Source organism: Scyliorhinus canicula, chromosome 2 (assembly GCF_902713615.1).
Source record: "Scyliorhinus canicula chromosome 2, sScyCan1.1, whole genome shotgun sequence".
NCBI lineage: Eukaryota > Metazoa > Chordata > Chondrichthyes > Carcharhiniformes > Scyliorhinidae > Scyliorhinus > Scyliorhinus canicula.
In genome coordinates, this window is record NC_052147.1 from 274876952 (window position 1) to 274893282 (window position 16331).

At 44.7% G+C, this 16331-nt stretch overlaps 1 protein-coding gene across 2 annotated transcripts in view; it reads right to left on the reverse strand.

Moving 5' to 3' along the window:
- The window catches only part of hspbap1 (hspb associated protein 1), a 112797-nt gene that overhangs the window by 10383 nt on the left and 86083 nt on the right, over positions 1 to 16331 (reverse strand). For both annotated transcript variants that reach the window (XM_038790077.1, XM_038790078.1), the window contains exon 6: positions 13418 to 13501. In XM_038790077.1, coding sequence (XP_038646005.1) covers positions 13418 to 13501 — 84 coding nt within the window. The remainder of the gene's footprint in view (positions 1 to 13417; positions 13502 to 16331) is intronic.

Genomic DNA, 16331 nt, shown 5'->3' on the forward strand with positions numbered 1-16331 from the left:
GAAGCTCCTTGGTCTCTAAGTTTCAGCTATTCAGTGTCAGACATGGTTCAGTGGGTAACATTCTCACTGTGGGTTCCTGCCCTAGTCCAGAGACTTGAACAAGAAATCTAAGCTGGCCCTCTAGTACAATGCTACACTGTCACACGACATTAAACTGAGGACTTGAGTGCCCTCTCAAAAGAGTGCCCATGGAATTGTTTCATAGAACAGCAGGGAAGATCTCTCCGATACCCTGCAGGGCCACTTGTTATAATTTAACCAACATCATTAACATAGATTAGTTTGTCACTCATCACATTGCTGTTCGTGTAACCCTGCTATGTTGAACCCTGCTGCGTGCTTACCCTAACCCTGTTTCCTACATCACAGTGACTACGCTTCAAAAGGTACTTCATTGGCTATGAAGCTGTTTCAGTGTCCTGACATTGTGAAAGATGTAAGATATGGAAACCTTTTTTTAACCTGTTTTTAATGTTGACATGGTTTCTGCCTCAATCACTAACATAGCTAGTCCATTGCACAGCCTGACAGCTCTCTGCATATCTCTTGCTCGGTGTTCTAAATCTCTTTCAATAACATCTGTGTCCTATCAACAGTTGGAAATATTATTTTTCTCTCTTACCTATGCCCTTCATAATTTTGAACTATCACTATATTAATCCTCGTGTCTGAATAAAGCTCATAGTCTTACAGTTGAAGTGGATGCTTTATTGTGTGAGTTTGTTCTCTCTCCAGCGTTTATGCTATATGTTACATCTGAGCTGTCTGTCTGTGTCCTGCTCACCAGCTGCAATTCCTGTGAAGATTCCCCCTGACTTCCTGTCTGTCCATATTTATACATCTCCTGTGCTCCCTCTAGTGATTGCTTAGTTGTCGTGCATTTACATTGACCCCTATATATATATATATAGATCACTATGAAAAAAATTAAATGAAAATTGCTTACTGTCATGAGTAGGCTTCAATTAAGTTACTGTGAAAAGCCCCTAGTCGCCAAATTCCGGCGCCTATTCGGGGAGGCTGGTACGGGAATTGAACCGTGCTGCTGGCCTGCCTTGGTCTGTTTTAAAAGTCAGCGATTTAGCCCAGTGTGCTAAACCAGCCCCTTAATAATAATCATCGCTTATTGTCACGAGTAGGCTTCGATGAAGTTACTGTGAAAAGCCCCTAGTCGCCACATTCCGGTGCCTGTTCAGGAAGGCTGGAACGGGAATTGAACCCGCGCTGCTGGTCTTGTTCTGCATTACAAGCCAGTGATTTAGCCCACTGTGCTAAACCAGCCACTACCATCACATCACATTGTTACGTGCTCTATTCTAAGGGGAAAACCCCTCAATTTTTCAAATATTTTACGTCAGGTTTAACTCACCACCCAATTTATGATTCCATGCCTGATCTATTTTATTACCCATGACTGGATCTCACAAAGCATCTCCCACAGCAGGCATACAAACCTATTGCTTGAGGAAACAGTACACATTGTATTCTATTCCCTTCTCTCCTTTCCGTCTCTCCTCATTCAGTCAACGAGTGGGTCATTGAAACCTCCTTGATAAAATAATTTTGTTATTCCTACTTAGATCACTATCTGTCTACAGATTTCCTTTGCTCGTTCCCTCTCACAATAACAGTCTGCACAGCAATTCCACTAACCTTCTATCGCTGCTCTGTCTTGTCTAAAAATATTACAACCCCATTTTGACATTCTACTTCTTCTCTAGCTGGAAGCCAAAGATGACCTTCCATTGCTCCAGTCATCAATCTGAAACGTTAACTCGCCATTTCTCTCTCCACAGATGCTGCATGACCTGCAGAGTATTTCCAGCATGTCTTCATTTTGGATCTCCAGCATCTGTTGTATTCACAAAAAACCTGTCTTTGCATACATGTTGTGCTAATTACTATACAAAAGTGACTTATGTATTTCTATATGCTGATCCCTTAAGTTCTGATTCTCTCCTGACTGCTTAAGCTCTCAGTGTTGAAAATATTGTAGTGCCCTTAATTTACAATTGGTAAGGACATAATTTTAAGCACAGCGAGCGTGTCATGATACTTGACTTTAGAATATGATATGAATAACTAAACATATGCTGAATCAGTCTCATTCAGTAGAAGGTCACATTCGGAAATTTGCAGTATTCTACACAATGAACGTTAATGTTTACACCATCCAGGGGCTTATAGGCCTCATGAAAGTCAAGACCTTTAAACGCACAGCACTGCAGGAGGCTATGCTGCAAAATGAGTAATCCGAGTGTGTGCATGAATATTCATTTATTTATAATGTGTTTGCCTATATATATAAATAGATGTGCACACAACGCAATGCATTTGTATACGTATCCCGAATGCTTAAGCTGCAAGTTCTCGAACCACATCATCTGCAATGCCACTTAGCTTCTTTATGATTAAGTTGTTTACTTGCAAATCCAATTTGTAAATAAGTAAACGATTCGCCCCCTTCGTGCCTCTACTTCATCCATCCTGCTGCTCAGTTACTTAATTGAATTGCTCATGAAAGGACTAAGTGCTGCTCCTGTCTTTTGCAAAGCAGTGAAGGGCAGCAAATTAAGCCCTCTAGGAAGTGAAGAAGCTGGATAGCGCACAGCAAAATACGGGCCACATAAATACAGAAGGGTTGCATTTCTATAGGACCTATCACAACCTAGGCATGTCCCAAACTGCTTTACAGCAAATGGCGTGCCTTTTGAAGTGCAATCGCTGTTATATTCACAGAAAGTAATATGTAATAATAATAATGTAATGATCGCTTATTGTCACAAGTGGACTTCAATGAAGTTACTGTGAAAAGCCCCTAGTCGCCACATTCCGGCGCCTGTTCGGGGAGGCCGATACGGGAAGTAGGCGATGAAGGGAAGGCCTATTAGCCCCTGGATGGTGTAAACATTAACAATCTCCAGTGTGTGCTAGATCAGCTAGGAATGCACCTTCAGCGCCTTCTGTGGATGCTGGTTTGTGGTGGGGTAGCTGTGAGTAGGGGAGTTCGAACTCAGCAAATACCTCATCATGTTTGATGTGGGACAAAGGCACACCCTTGTGTTTTGCAGTCAGAAAGAGCATATCCATGTATGGAGCATTTTCCAACTACACAAAAACTTGGGGTCAGCCATTTCCTGGTTCACTTCCCATGGCAATGGCTTGATAATAAAGAGTCAACCTGCCTGGTTTGAATGTACAACACCACCTTAGCAGTTAACACTTAACTGTTCACTATTGCATTCTCCATGGCACTGCTTCTACCAGAGTCCACTTGCCAATCAATCAGCACTGTCTTCTCATGAAGTATAAATTGTTGCTCCCTTTACTGTCAGTTCATCTTGCATAATTATCCTGATGAGTGCAAGATGAAAAGCTTTGATAATATGTCTCTTTTTCAGTAATAATCAAGTTCTATTGTGCCAAATGACTACACATTTGAGGCTGGTTTAGACAGCAGGCTAAACAGCTGGCTTGCAATGCAGAACAATGCCAGCAGCACGGGTTCAATTCCCGTACCGCCCTCCCCGAACAGGCGCCGGAATGTGGTGGCTAGGGCCTTTTCACAGTAACTTCATTGAAACCTACTTGTGACAATAAGCGATTATTATTCCATAAAATATAGTAATGTTTTAATTAAGCATCAGGAGCTGCACCCATGCAGTTGCTCCAACCACCAGTGACCATGTAATGCCCTGTGATGCGTGTGATGAATGGAACAATTTCATATATATATATATATATATAAATATATATATATTGTATTATATGTACCTGGTGCAGTAATGGTTAAACGCCTGGGTTAGTGTGCATGTGTTTACTGCAGTAAGGGTCTTAAAAATCATGGTTTCAAGGTAGATATTGGGGCTACAGAAGGGATAATTAAAGCAGAGTAAAAGTAAGATCATAATTCATTCCAACCATGTATATTATTTACCTGAATAGGACTTGATTGAATTTTGTTTATAATCATAGAATTCGCAGTGCAGAAGGAGGCCATTCGGCCCATCGAGTCTGCACCAGCCCTTGGAAAGAGAACCCCATTTATGCGCACACCTCCAACCTATCCCCATAACCCAGTAACCCCACACAACTTTTTTGGTCATTAAAGGAAGTTTAGCATGGTCAATCCACCTAACCTGCACATTTTTGGACTGTGGGAGGAAACCGGAGAAAACCCACGCAGACACTGGGAGAACGTGCAGACTCCACACAGTGACCCAAGCCGGGAATCGAACCTGGGACCCTGGAGCTGTGAAGCAACTGTGCTAAACACTGTGCTGCAGCCCCTTTATAGAAAGAAGGTTCTCTGGGGAGTAGATAATTAGAGACGTAGGGCTGGATTCGCTGTCGGCGGAATCCTCCACTTCGCCGGCAGCGCACACACATCTTCGGATTTCCAGGTGGAGTGGGGCCGCCACAGTGGGAAACCCCATTGGCCGGCTGCTGGGACAGAGGAGTAATAAAGTTTGGTTCAATATACCGTATTCCTATTTGTGTATGGAGTTTCCCCACAGTCATACAAATAAAATATAGTGTTATGGGCCAGGGATTAGAGAACCCCAAAGTGTATCATGGAGTTCACCTGACGCACAACTTTTAATAGATTGTGTGCTCACGGTAGCATGGTGGTTAGCATCAATGCTTCACAGCTCCAGGGTCCCAGGTTCGATTCCCGGCTGGGTCACTGTCTGTGTGGAGTCTGCACGTCCTCCCTGTGTGTGCGTGGGTTTCCTCCGGGTGCTCCGGTTTCCTCCCACAGTCCAAAGATGTGCGGGTTAGGTGGATTGGCCATGCTAAATTGCCCGTAGTGTAAGGTTAATGGGGGGATTGTTGGGTTACGGGTATACGGGTTACGTGGGTTTAAGTAGGGTGATCATTGCTCGGCACAACATCGAGGGCTGAAGGGCCTGTTCTGTTCTATGTTCTATGTATGGGGAGCACACGGCTCACTCTACAGGTGTGGTACAGCAGAAATGGAAAAGTATTTTTTAAAGCAAAACAATGTTTATTCTATGAACTCAAGTTAACCTTTTTAAAACATACAGTGAACATCTTAGCAACCATTAATTCAAATACAACCCCCAAAGAACACAACACTAAGTAATACTTTCAGCTTTCCTTTTAGCATCCATAAGACTTAAAAACATAACCTTTAACAGAAGCACATCAGGTTAAAGTCACTACTGAGAGCAGTTATTAGTTTTAAATCACCAAAGGATTGATTTACAGTTGTTAGATTAGAGAGAGAGAGACTAATACCCCTTCTGGCTGTGACTGCAGCTATCCAGCTCTGAAAACAAAACTAAAACACACCCTGCAGTAAACAGCCTAAAACGAAAGTAAAAAGCTGACAGACAGCCCAGCTCCATCCACACTGACATCACTGATAAACATCCATTTCTTAAAGTTACATTTCTTAAACACCCATTTCTTAAAGGTACTCTCACATGACAATAGGAGTTCCGGTCCGGTATCCTAGCAACTTTTGGAGGATCATAATATTGGTCAATTTTAAAAAATACAAGGCCAGGGGATCTTCTTCCCAACCACTCCCTCCGAAGTAAATAAAAAGGAAGCACTGTAGAATACTGTCACCACAGGATGATTCACCTAATAGCTCACCTGGTGGGAGACGGTGCGCAATTGTCTGATGGAGTTAATGCTGAAAGTGGTGGATGGGGTGCCAACCAAGTGGGATGCTTTGTCTTGAAGGATGTTGGTGCTTCTTGAGTGTTCACAGAATCATAGAATCTACAGCATGGAGACAGGCCCTTAGGCCCGAACTGGTCCATGCCAACCAAAAAGCCCATCGAAGCTAACCCCATTTATTGTTGGAGCTTCCCTCACCCAGACAAGTGGAGAATATTCCATCATGCTCACACATAGTGAATAGGTTTTGGGAAGTCAGGAAGTGAGTTACTTCATAAGACCATAGGAAATAGGAACACAAGTAGGCCGTTCAGCCCCTCGGGCCTGCTCAACCATTCAATAGGATTTAGGCTGATCTGACACGCCTCATGCCTACTTTCCTGCCTTTTCCCATATTCCTCAATTCCCTTTCTGAACAAGAATCTATCTATCACAGCCTTAAATATACACAAGGCCAGGGGACTTCTGGTGGCATGTGGTGTGTGATTACCAAAGTTGGATGTAGGTTGGGGGGGGGGGGGGGGGGGAGGATGGTTATGGCTATTTATTTGTCTTTACTCCAGGCGGGAGCTGACCTACTCGCTGAAGAGTTAGCTGATGTGAATGGAGTGGTGGGGGTAACTGCAGCTCATTATTATATTGTAGTTTTAGATAGTGAGCTTAGGGTTTTTGTTTTGTCTGGGGTTATGAACAGAGGTTTTTATTCGCCTTTTGGTTGTTTACTTGGGGGTGTTATTTTTGGGAGGTAGTGGGGTACGAGGCGGTTGTGTGGGGGGCAGGGATAGGTTTCTGACTGTGACAACAGCTTGTTCTTTGTTCTGACTTGAGGGAGGGTGTGGCGGTGATGAGCCATCAATCGAACGCGAGACGAGTTGCTGTACAAAAGTTAGGCTTTAATAAGCTAGAAGTTAGCCCTGCGGTCGACTACAGTAAATGGACGACCGCCGGGCGTTCTGGGTATTTATACCTCGCTCTGAGGCGGGGTTAACTCAGCCTCTCGACCAATCGGGGAGCCGTCACATGACTGTCTCAACCAATCGGTCGAGAGGCACATGACCGACCAGGGCCAATGGTAAGCCAGTGTTCTGCACCAATGGCAGACAGCTATGCAAATCATACCACCACAGGCGGCCATCCTGGTCGGGCCCAGTGCCTGTACTCTCTAAAGTAGTTGCTGGATTACTCCTCTTGGTGGAAATGGCTGACTCCGGTTTGGAGGGGGAGCGGTGATGTGGTAGTAGGCCCCCAATTTTGCTACTCACTGCAATGTAAGGGGGTTGAACAAACCAGTAAAAGGTCAAAGACACGTGCTCACCTGAAAAGTCTGAATGCTGATGTGGTGTTTCTGAAGGACACCCATTTGTGAGTCAGGGACCGGACAAGATTATGGAAGGGATGGGTGGGACAGGTATTCCATTCGGGTTTCGATGATAGGGTCCGGGGGTCTGCAATGTTGATTAATAAAATAATTTATTTTTCGGCTGCTAAGCTCTTGGTGGGCCCAAACGGGCGACATGTGATTATCAGTGGGTCTTTGGCAGGCACCTCGGTGGTCCTAAGTTAATGTATATGCTCCAAATTGGGATGATACAGCTTTTATTAACAAGCTACTGGCTTCTATCCCTGACTTAGACTCACACCAGTTAATTTTGTGGGGGGCACTTACATTGTGTTTTAGATCTAAGATTAAGGAAATTTGGCATGTCAGCTGTGACTCTCACCAACTTCGACAGATGCACCATAGAAAACATTCTTTCTGGTTGTATCACTGCTTGTTCTGCCCAAGACCGCAGGAAACTACAAAAGGTCATGAATGTAGCTCAATCCATCACGCAAACCAGCCTCCCATCCTTTGACTCTATCTATAATTCCCGCTGCCTCAGAAAGGCAGCCAGCATAATTAAGGACCCCACGCACCCAGACATACTCTCTTCCACCTTCTTCCGACAGAAAAAAAGATACCAAAGTTTGAGGTCACCGACCAACCGACTCAAGAACAGCTTCTTCCCTACAGCCATCAGACTTTTGAATGGACCTACCTTGTATTAAGTTGATCTTTCCTCTGCACCTTGCTATAACTGTAACATTATATTCCGCAGTCTCCTTCCTTCCCTATGTACGGTATGCATTGTTTGTACAGCATGCAAGAAACAATAATTTTCACCGTATACTAATACATGTGACAATAATAAATCAAATCAAATCAAAAATTCCCGGTTGGACCAATCTAGACTAAAGTCGCTGATTCTATCAGGAGTGGCAATGTCATTATTGTTTTTTATGGAGCAGGTTGGGAGGGGATGTGCAGTACTGTAATCTACAGAGTAGCAAAGCCAAGACATCTGTTTCCACGCTGTTCCGTGGCGGTTTTTGCATCCGACTGATAACGATTTTTCTTTTTTTCTCCTATGTCGGTTAGGGCGGGTAGGTCTCTCCTTCCTGGGTGAAGAGGGCAGGGTATTCGGCAATTGTTATCTCAGATCTTGCCCCATATTTTATGGATCTGGCGTGAGAGCCGGGCCACTTTCAATGCCGACTGTGGAGATTGGAGACAGTGTTGTTGGCAGACAAAGATTTTACAGGCACATATCCTCCGCTATTGGGGAGTACATTACGTTGAATAAGAATGAGTCTATCTCTCCTTTTACGTTGGGGAAGCCCTTGAGGTGGTGATTGGGTGGGGGAGGGGCGGTGGAGGAGGAGACAATATCCTATAAGTCGCACAAGGACGTGATTTGGAGCGTAGAGGGCCAGAGGCTGGTGGATTCCATCCTTGAGGTGGACCGTCAGTACTCGCTTGCTCCGACACCGGAGTTACTGGCGAGTAGGAAAAAGTTGCAGATGCAATTTGAGCTATGCTTACCAGGTAAGGCAGTGAGTCAGCTGTGATAGAATCATAGAATTTACAGTGCAGAAAGGGGCCATTCAGCCCATCGAGTCTGCTGCACGAGGGGGACATTCTATGAACACAGGGAGAAGGCCAGTGGCACACCAGCTTAGGTGGTAGGCTGCCTCCTGGGAGATTGTGCAGGTAAGGGACTCTGGTGACAGGTTGGTTTCCACCCCTTCAAAGGTTAATGCTACGCTTGAAGCCTTTTATTGAAGTCTGTACAGATCGGAACCTCTGGAATAGTTTTTTAAATAATCTTCATTAGTGTCACAAGTAGGCTTACATTAACACTGCAATGAAGTTACTGTGAAAAGCCCCTAGTCGCCACACTCTGGTGCCTGTTTGGAAGTGTGGAAGAAACCAGAATGTCCAATGCACCTAACAAGCATGTCTTTCAGGACTTGTGGGAGGAAACCGGAGCACCCGGATGTCATGTGAGAGTACCTTGAGGAAATGGGTGTTTATAAATGGGTGTGTACATAAATATCTGCAGTGAGAGTACCTTTAAGAAATGGGTGTTTACTACTGCAGTGATAAAGAGAGAGGGTGGAGCAGGGCTGTCTGTCGGCTTTTTACTTTCGTTTTAGGCTGTTCGCTGCAGGGTGTGTTTTAGTTTCGTTTTCAGTGTTGGAGCTGAAGACAGACAGAGCAGGTGTACTGTTGATCTCTCTGCCATGAAAAGACTATCTCTTGATCATTTGGTGAATTCAGAATTATAAATGTTCTCAGTAGTGACTTTAACATGATGCGCTTCTGTTAAAGATTATGTTTTTTGTAAGTCTTCTGTATGTTAAAAGGAAAGCTTAAAGGATTACTTAGTGTTGTAGTCTTTGGGGGTTGATTTTGAATTAATGGTTGCTAAAATGTTCACTATTTTTTAAAAAGGTTAACTTGAGTTCATAGAATAAACATTGTTTTGCTTTAAAAAATACTTTTCCATTTCTGCTGTACCACACCTGTAGAGTGGGCAGTGTGCTCCCCATACCACAATCTATTAAAAGTTGTGGTTCAGGTTAACTCCATGCTGCACTTTGGGGTTCTCTAAATTCTGGCTCATAACACGGAGGAAACCCACACAGACACGGGGAGAACATGCAGACTCCGCAAAGGCAGTGACTCAAGTGGGAATGCAACCCGGGACCCTGGCACTGTGAAGAGAAAGGTGCTAACCACTGTCCTTCTGTGCCGCCCAGCCCGTGTTGGGAGGGAGGGATTTACAGAGATAGGGATGGGTGAGGCTGTGAAGGGATTTGAAAACAAGGGTGAAAATTTAAAATTGAGGCATCGTCCAATGCAAGTTAGTGAGCACAATGTAGGCAGGCCAGCAGCACGGTTCAATTCCCGTACCAGCCTCCCCGAACAGGCGCCAGAATGTGGCGACGAGAGGCTTTTCACAGTAACTTCATTTGAAACCTACTTGTGAAAATAAGCGATTTTCATTTCATTAGGAAATGGGCAGCAGAGCTTTGGATGAGCTCAAGCTTACTGAGGATGCAAAGTGCGACGCTAATCTTGGATGATGGGAAGGAAAACTGAACAAGATTCTCTTATAGATCATTGAATTTACAGTGCAGAAGGAGGCTATTTGGCCTATCGCGTCTGCACTGGCCCTTTGAAAGAGCACCCTACTTAAGCCCACACCCTATCCCTGTATCCCCACCTAACCTTTTTGGACACTAAGGGCAATTTAGCATGGCCAATCCACCTAACCTGCACGTCTTTGGACTGTGGGAGGAAACCGGAGCACCAGGAGGAAACCCACGCAGACACGGGGAGAACGTGCAGACTCCGCACAGACAGTGACCCAAGCCGGGATCGAACCTGGGACCTTGGAGCTGTGAAGCAACAGTGATAACCATCCTGCCGCCACACAAGGTACAAGCAAGATCTTGCATAAGGGCGTGTGCCCGTGTTTACTTCTCTATTTCATGTCTGAACATACCTCAGTACTCTTTACTGTAGCCTAACAACTTTGAGAATAATGCACCAGTGCTCAATCTCAGACAACAGACTTTAGTACAGCGTATAGCTACATAAGTAAAATGAAAGCAACGAAGGAGTCATACGCATTCCAAATGTTCCATTTCTCTATCCACAGATGGTGCCAGCTCTCCAGCATTTTCTGTTTATATTCCAGCAATATAAATGCCTGGTATTGGCCCCAACGACAATTGTAACACAACCCTTACTGCCTTCATCTATCATTTGACAGATAATGATTCACTTCCCCTCCTGAATGTGGTCTTTTGTTTTACATTTCGGTTTTTGCCACTAACACAAGCCTTTGTGTCAACTGAGAACTCACTGACACATCCCTCCGCGCGTTGATCAATTCAATATTGATAGTGAAGAATAACAGTTGTCACAGAGATCCCTGCAGCAGCTAACTAGTAACAGGTCTTTTGTGAGACCTATGCAGAATCTTAAAAGAATTGGCTTTAGCTACCACAGTTTACCCCTGCCATTTGCCGCATCGAGTGTCCGGCTGCTCTGTCCTTTGCGAAGTGTGATACTGAACATTTATTTTACTTCTGTCTGTAGAATACTTTTACTTATATCCAGTCCTTGCACATGCTCAATTAGACACTTTGTTCTGTTTTACTATGCACCCTTCACATGGCCACACATAGAATTTACAGTGCAGAAGGAGGCTATTCGGCCCATCGAGTCTGCACCAGCCCTTACAAAGAGCACCCTACTCAAGCCCACGTATCTACCCTATCCCCGTAACCCGGTAAGCCCCACTTAACCTTTTTTTGGACAGTAAGGGCAATTTGGCATGGCCAATGCACCTAACCCGCACATCTTTTGACTGTGGGAGGAAACCCACGCAGACACGGGGAGAACGTGCAGACTCCACACAGTCAGTCACCCAGCCGGGAATCGAACCTGGGACCCTGGAGCTGTGAAGCAACTGTGCTAACCACTATGCTACCGTGCTGCCCTAACTTACGCTCCACGCTTACGGCTTAAGTCCGCATTAGAAATGCCTTCAGGGTTATGGGGATAAGGGAGGGAAAGTGAAGTTGAGAATTATCATATCAGATCAGCCATGGCGGAGCAGACTCGATGGGCTGAATGGCTTGCTTCTGCTCCTATGCCTTATGGTCTTATAGTTACTTTTTCTTCTATATTTGGCAATATGCACATCTAATAATGCTACTTAATCGACCGGATGCAAGCATTTTTGAAAATTTCTGAAATGAAAGGACTTACTCTGATTTGTGGAGAAAGGGTTACAAGTTCCCAGTTTTAACAGAATCCACCAGATATATCTGCTAACCTCTCTCCCGCTGCTGACAAGCAGTCAGTACCAAGTGCAGTGACAGAAACTTATCAGCAACTTTGCATTGTATATTCCCAGCAAACTGCTTGGCTGCAGGAAGTGGATGGAAAAACAAAGACTTCTAGTTATATAGCGCCTTTCAGCACTTCCTTCAAACAGCGAAACAAAAAAGAACCTCATTATTATCACATTGCCGCTTGTGGGAGCTTACTGTGTATAAACTAGATGTCCTGTTTCCCCCATTAAAAGCAAAAAGTAGGAGAGCATATTGTAAGTGCTCTAACTATTATCTTTCAGGGTTCCCTCGATACACGAGTCATCCCTCTGGATTGGAAAAAGGGCAAAAGAGGTAAACCAAGAGGGATTACAGACCAGTTAGCCTAACATCTGTGGTGGGGAAATTGTTAGAGTCTGTAGTCAAGGGTAAGGTAACTTAACACCTCGAAAAATTGCAGTTATCAGGGAGAGCCAACATGGATTCACGCTACAAACCTGATTGGATTCTTTGAAGAGATGATTAAGGTAGTGGCAGGGGAATCTATGGATGCTGTTAAAGGAACTTCCAGAAGGAATTGAAAATGAAAATGAAAATCGCTTATTGTCACGAGTAGGCTTCAATGAAGTTACTGTGAAAAGCCCCTAGTCGCCACATTGAGGCGCCTGTCCGGGGAGGCTGGTACGGGAATTTGATCAAGTCCCACAGAAGAGACTGTTAAGAAAGCCCAGGGAATTGAGGGCTTGGGAAATTAGTTGAGTGGCGGGCGACAGAAAGTAGCGATAATGATTAGGTACTGAAATTGGCAGGACGTGACTGGTGGTGTCCGACAGGGATCTGTGTTAGGCCTCAATTGTTCACACTATTCATTGGCCTTTATATCTAGAGGACTGAAGCATAAGAACATAGAAGTTATGCTGCAGCTTTACAAAACCCTGTTTCAACCCCATTTGGAGAACTGTGAACAGATCTGGGCACCACACCTTAGGAAGGGTATTTTGGCTTTTGAGGGAGAGCAACGTAGTTTAACAAGAATGATACCTGGGTTTCAGGGGTTAAATTACGGCAATAGATTATACAAATTAGGCTGGTTTTCTCTCGAATTTAGGTAAGGTTAAGGGGTGATCTGATCAAAGTCTTCAAGATAGCAACAGGAAAAGGTAAAGTAGTTAAGCAGAGTTTTCACCGGTTAGAGATTCTAGAACTAGGGGGAATGATCCAAAGAATATGGCCAGACCATTGAAGAGAGATGTTAGGAAGCATTTCTACACACAAAGGGTGGTAGAGTTTTGGAACTCACGTCCACAAATGCCAATTGATGCTGGATCAGTTGTTTATTTTCAATCTGAGAAAGATAATTTTTTGTTAAGCAAAGGTATTGAGGGATATGGGAGGAAGGCAGGGATATGAAGTTTGGACTCAGCAATGACCTCATTGAGTGGCGGAGCAGGCTCGAGTTGCTGAATGACCTAGTCCTCCTCCTATGTACGTAACTGGCTGTAAAGTACTTTGGGGCCGCTGATGATCATGATATAAATGCAAGTCTTTCCTTTTATACAAAAGGTAACAAAACAAGTATGGTTGGATATGTTACCAGTTCAATCCAGGAGTTAACGCTGACAGTGACAGGATCTAAGGATTCCACGTAGTGCCACCAATGCCTGGGAACAAACAGCACCTAGAGGGAGAAAGCAATTATATGCATGAAGAACACATCAGCCGCAATAAACTCACTGCAAGAAATATCTGTCTGCATCTTCTCATAATTGTTTCATTGTTTGGGAAAATGTATAGTATCATTCAATTTTAAACAAATGTTCTGGAAAAAAATATAGGGGGCATAATTCTTTGCTGTGAAGGAAACATCCATGTTTAAAGTTTGCCATTCTCTTTTTGTTTTTACTCATACAGGAATCAACCATGAAATCGGCTCTTACATGGCGATCTTTGCAGAATGCACACCAGGAAATGTAGTGCTGATCACGGCAAAAAGGACTTTCACAACTGTCCCCTTTTGCCAACTCCAATATCAAGGAGAAAGCAAGATGGGAAAGGAGGCAAAGAATGGAGTCAAAGTTTGAGTTTTAATATTTTGTTTACTGACAATACTACTGGAGTGTCAGCTATGACTCAATGTAACTCAGTCAGAAGATGTAGGTTTCAGCATCATGAGTAATCTTGCCACTGAATCCAGTCTGGCACTTGAAGGTAGTACTGAGTGGAAGCTGCACCGGCGGCAGTGCCACCATTCAGGTGAATGGTCAAGCCAAGGTTTCTTTTTCCCTGTCAGGTGAACGTAAAATGCACTATTTTAAAGAACAGAGGAATGCTATTTGCTGTCCAAGAGTCAGGAGACGTGATTCTCACTGGTGAGATCCCATTTCGCTATTTTCCTCGCCGTGACGAAGGAAGGTTCCAGTCCAGGATGGTTGAGAACCTCATTTAAATGCATCACCATCTAAACCGCAAGCCATCCTGCCAGGTGTTCCACCCTCTCTGAATATTCATTACGCGCCCATGTGATATGCTGTCGGTGTGAGTTACAACAGCTCTATAAAAACCAGAACATGGCAACCTCACCTCCGAAGAGGATATCAAAAGTGAGTCATCACTACCATCCAAGGTGTCTAATGGACAGGGGCACAGGAGTGGACGTGGGGGAACTAGGCGTGGGGGAACTAGCTAAGTGGTTATCAGTTGGCTGTGGGCGAGGGTGGTGATATCGAGGGGTTTATGATCGCAGGCCTTGGCGGGCCTTCACTGTTGTGGGCTCTAGGTCTTCTAAGGCTTTGGTCCCTGGTGCATAGTTAGCACTTTGTGGGTCTCCCTCACTGGGATCGAAGCAATCTTTCCTCGAGGGAATGCCCTTCCGGAGTGGGAGCTGCAAGTAGGTGGGTGCGGTTAAAATCACAGGGTCAGCATAGGGGATGGTGGGGTCCTGTGAGAAGCCAGGCAGCATGGGCAATGTGAAGGACTCTGACATGGGGAGGGCATTAGCCCCATGAGGGCAAAAGGTCCCTCACATAAGGAGGGAGAGACAAGTACAGTGAAAATGAATCTAATGAAATGAAAAATGAAATGAAAATCGCTTATTGTCACAAGTAGGCTTCAATTAAGTTACTGTGAAAAGCCCCTAGTCGCCACATTCCGGCGCCTGTCCGGGGAGGCTGGTACAGGAATCGAACCGTGCTGCTGGCCTGCTTGGTCTGCTTTAAAAGCCAGCGATTTAGCCCAGTGAGCTAAACCAGCTGTGTGGATGTGAAATGCCACTAGTGATAGAGGCCAAGCTGTCAGGCCACTCACCATCCTCAAGGGCTCCTTGCTCAAATTGGGTTAGGGTCTTGAGCTCGAGCATCTAACCTAACTTTGAATATATTCAATGAACCAGCCTCCACCTGCAGAGTGAAATTCCTCCTCGTCTCTAGCTAAAATGCAAGACCCCTTATTGTTCAACTGGGGCTCCCTAGTTCTAGATTCTTCTATGAGGGGCAACATCCTCTCAGTGTCTAACCTGTCAAACCCCCTCGCAGTCTCCTTTGTTTCAGTAAGATCTCATTCCTCTAAACCTCAATGAGTATAGATTCAACCTGCTCAATCTTTCCTCATAAATCAACCCCCTAATCCCAGGAATTAGGCACGTGGACCTTCTCTGGACTGTTTCCATTGCAGGTATGTCCGTCCTTAAGCAAGGTGACCAAAACTTTATACAGTACTCTAGGTAGGGTCTCACCAATGTCCTGGACAGGCAGAGCAATAATTTCCTACTTTTATACTCCCCCCCCCCCCCTCCCCCCTTGCAATTACATGCTGTGCCTGCTGTTACCGTTTTAGCTGAACCTACTCCTGCGAAGTAATGTATTAAACTGCAAGTTGTGTATTTTTTTAATATAACTGCAGGAATTCTCCGGTCATTATGATTCAAATTTCCCGCCGGCAGTGTACCCCCGCCAGTGGGTTTAGCGGCGGCGTGGGGTGGTTACAATGACAAGCGGCGGGAAGATACAATCCCGCAGGCAGCGAACGGCACGCGGCTGAAAAACACACGGCTGGGGGACCGGAGAATGCCATGCAACATGTCTCAAACTGCTGCCCTACATTTTAGAAATGCACAGAGCGCAAAAACTGTATAACCCTGAACAAGTGGATCTCTGCTTCCAAATCGTGGTGAACGTAGTTTAAGAAAAATACTGATAACTTAGAGTTCATGTTCTGTCTTTTTCATCGTGCCATCCGCTCCATGGCTGCATTCTTCTCGGATTGCCTCATGCAATAATGCAGCCAAAAAGAAAACACAAATCATAACTGAACACCCTGAATTCATGCAAGTCATAATCTTAGCCACAATGCTTCACTATGTGTGGTGTCCATCCAAAGAATTTGGCTGCGGCCTCACAAACGCCTTTAAACCGGTGTACAGATTTAGAAGATTTGGTGCCCTCTATCTCAGGTGCTTTGGCTACCTAATTAAAATCAGGCTAATTGTCATGAAAAAAGAAAGCACAGCAAGA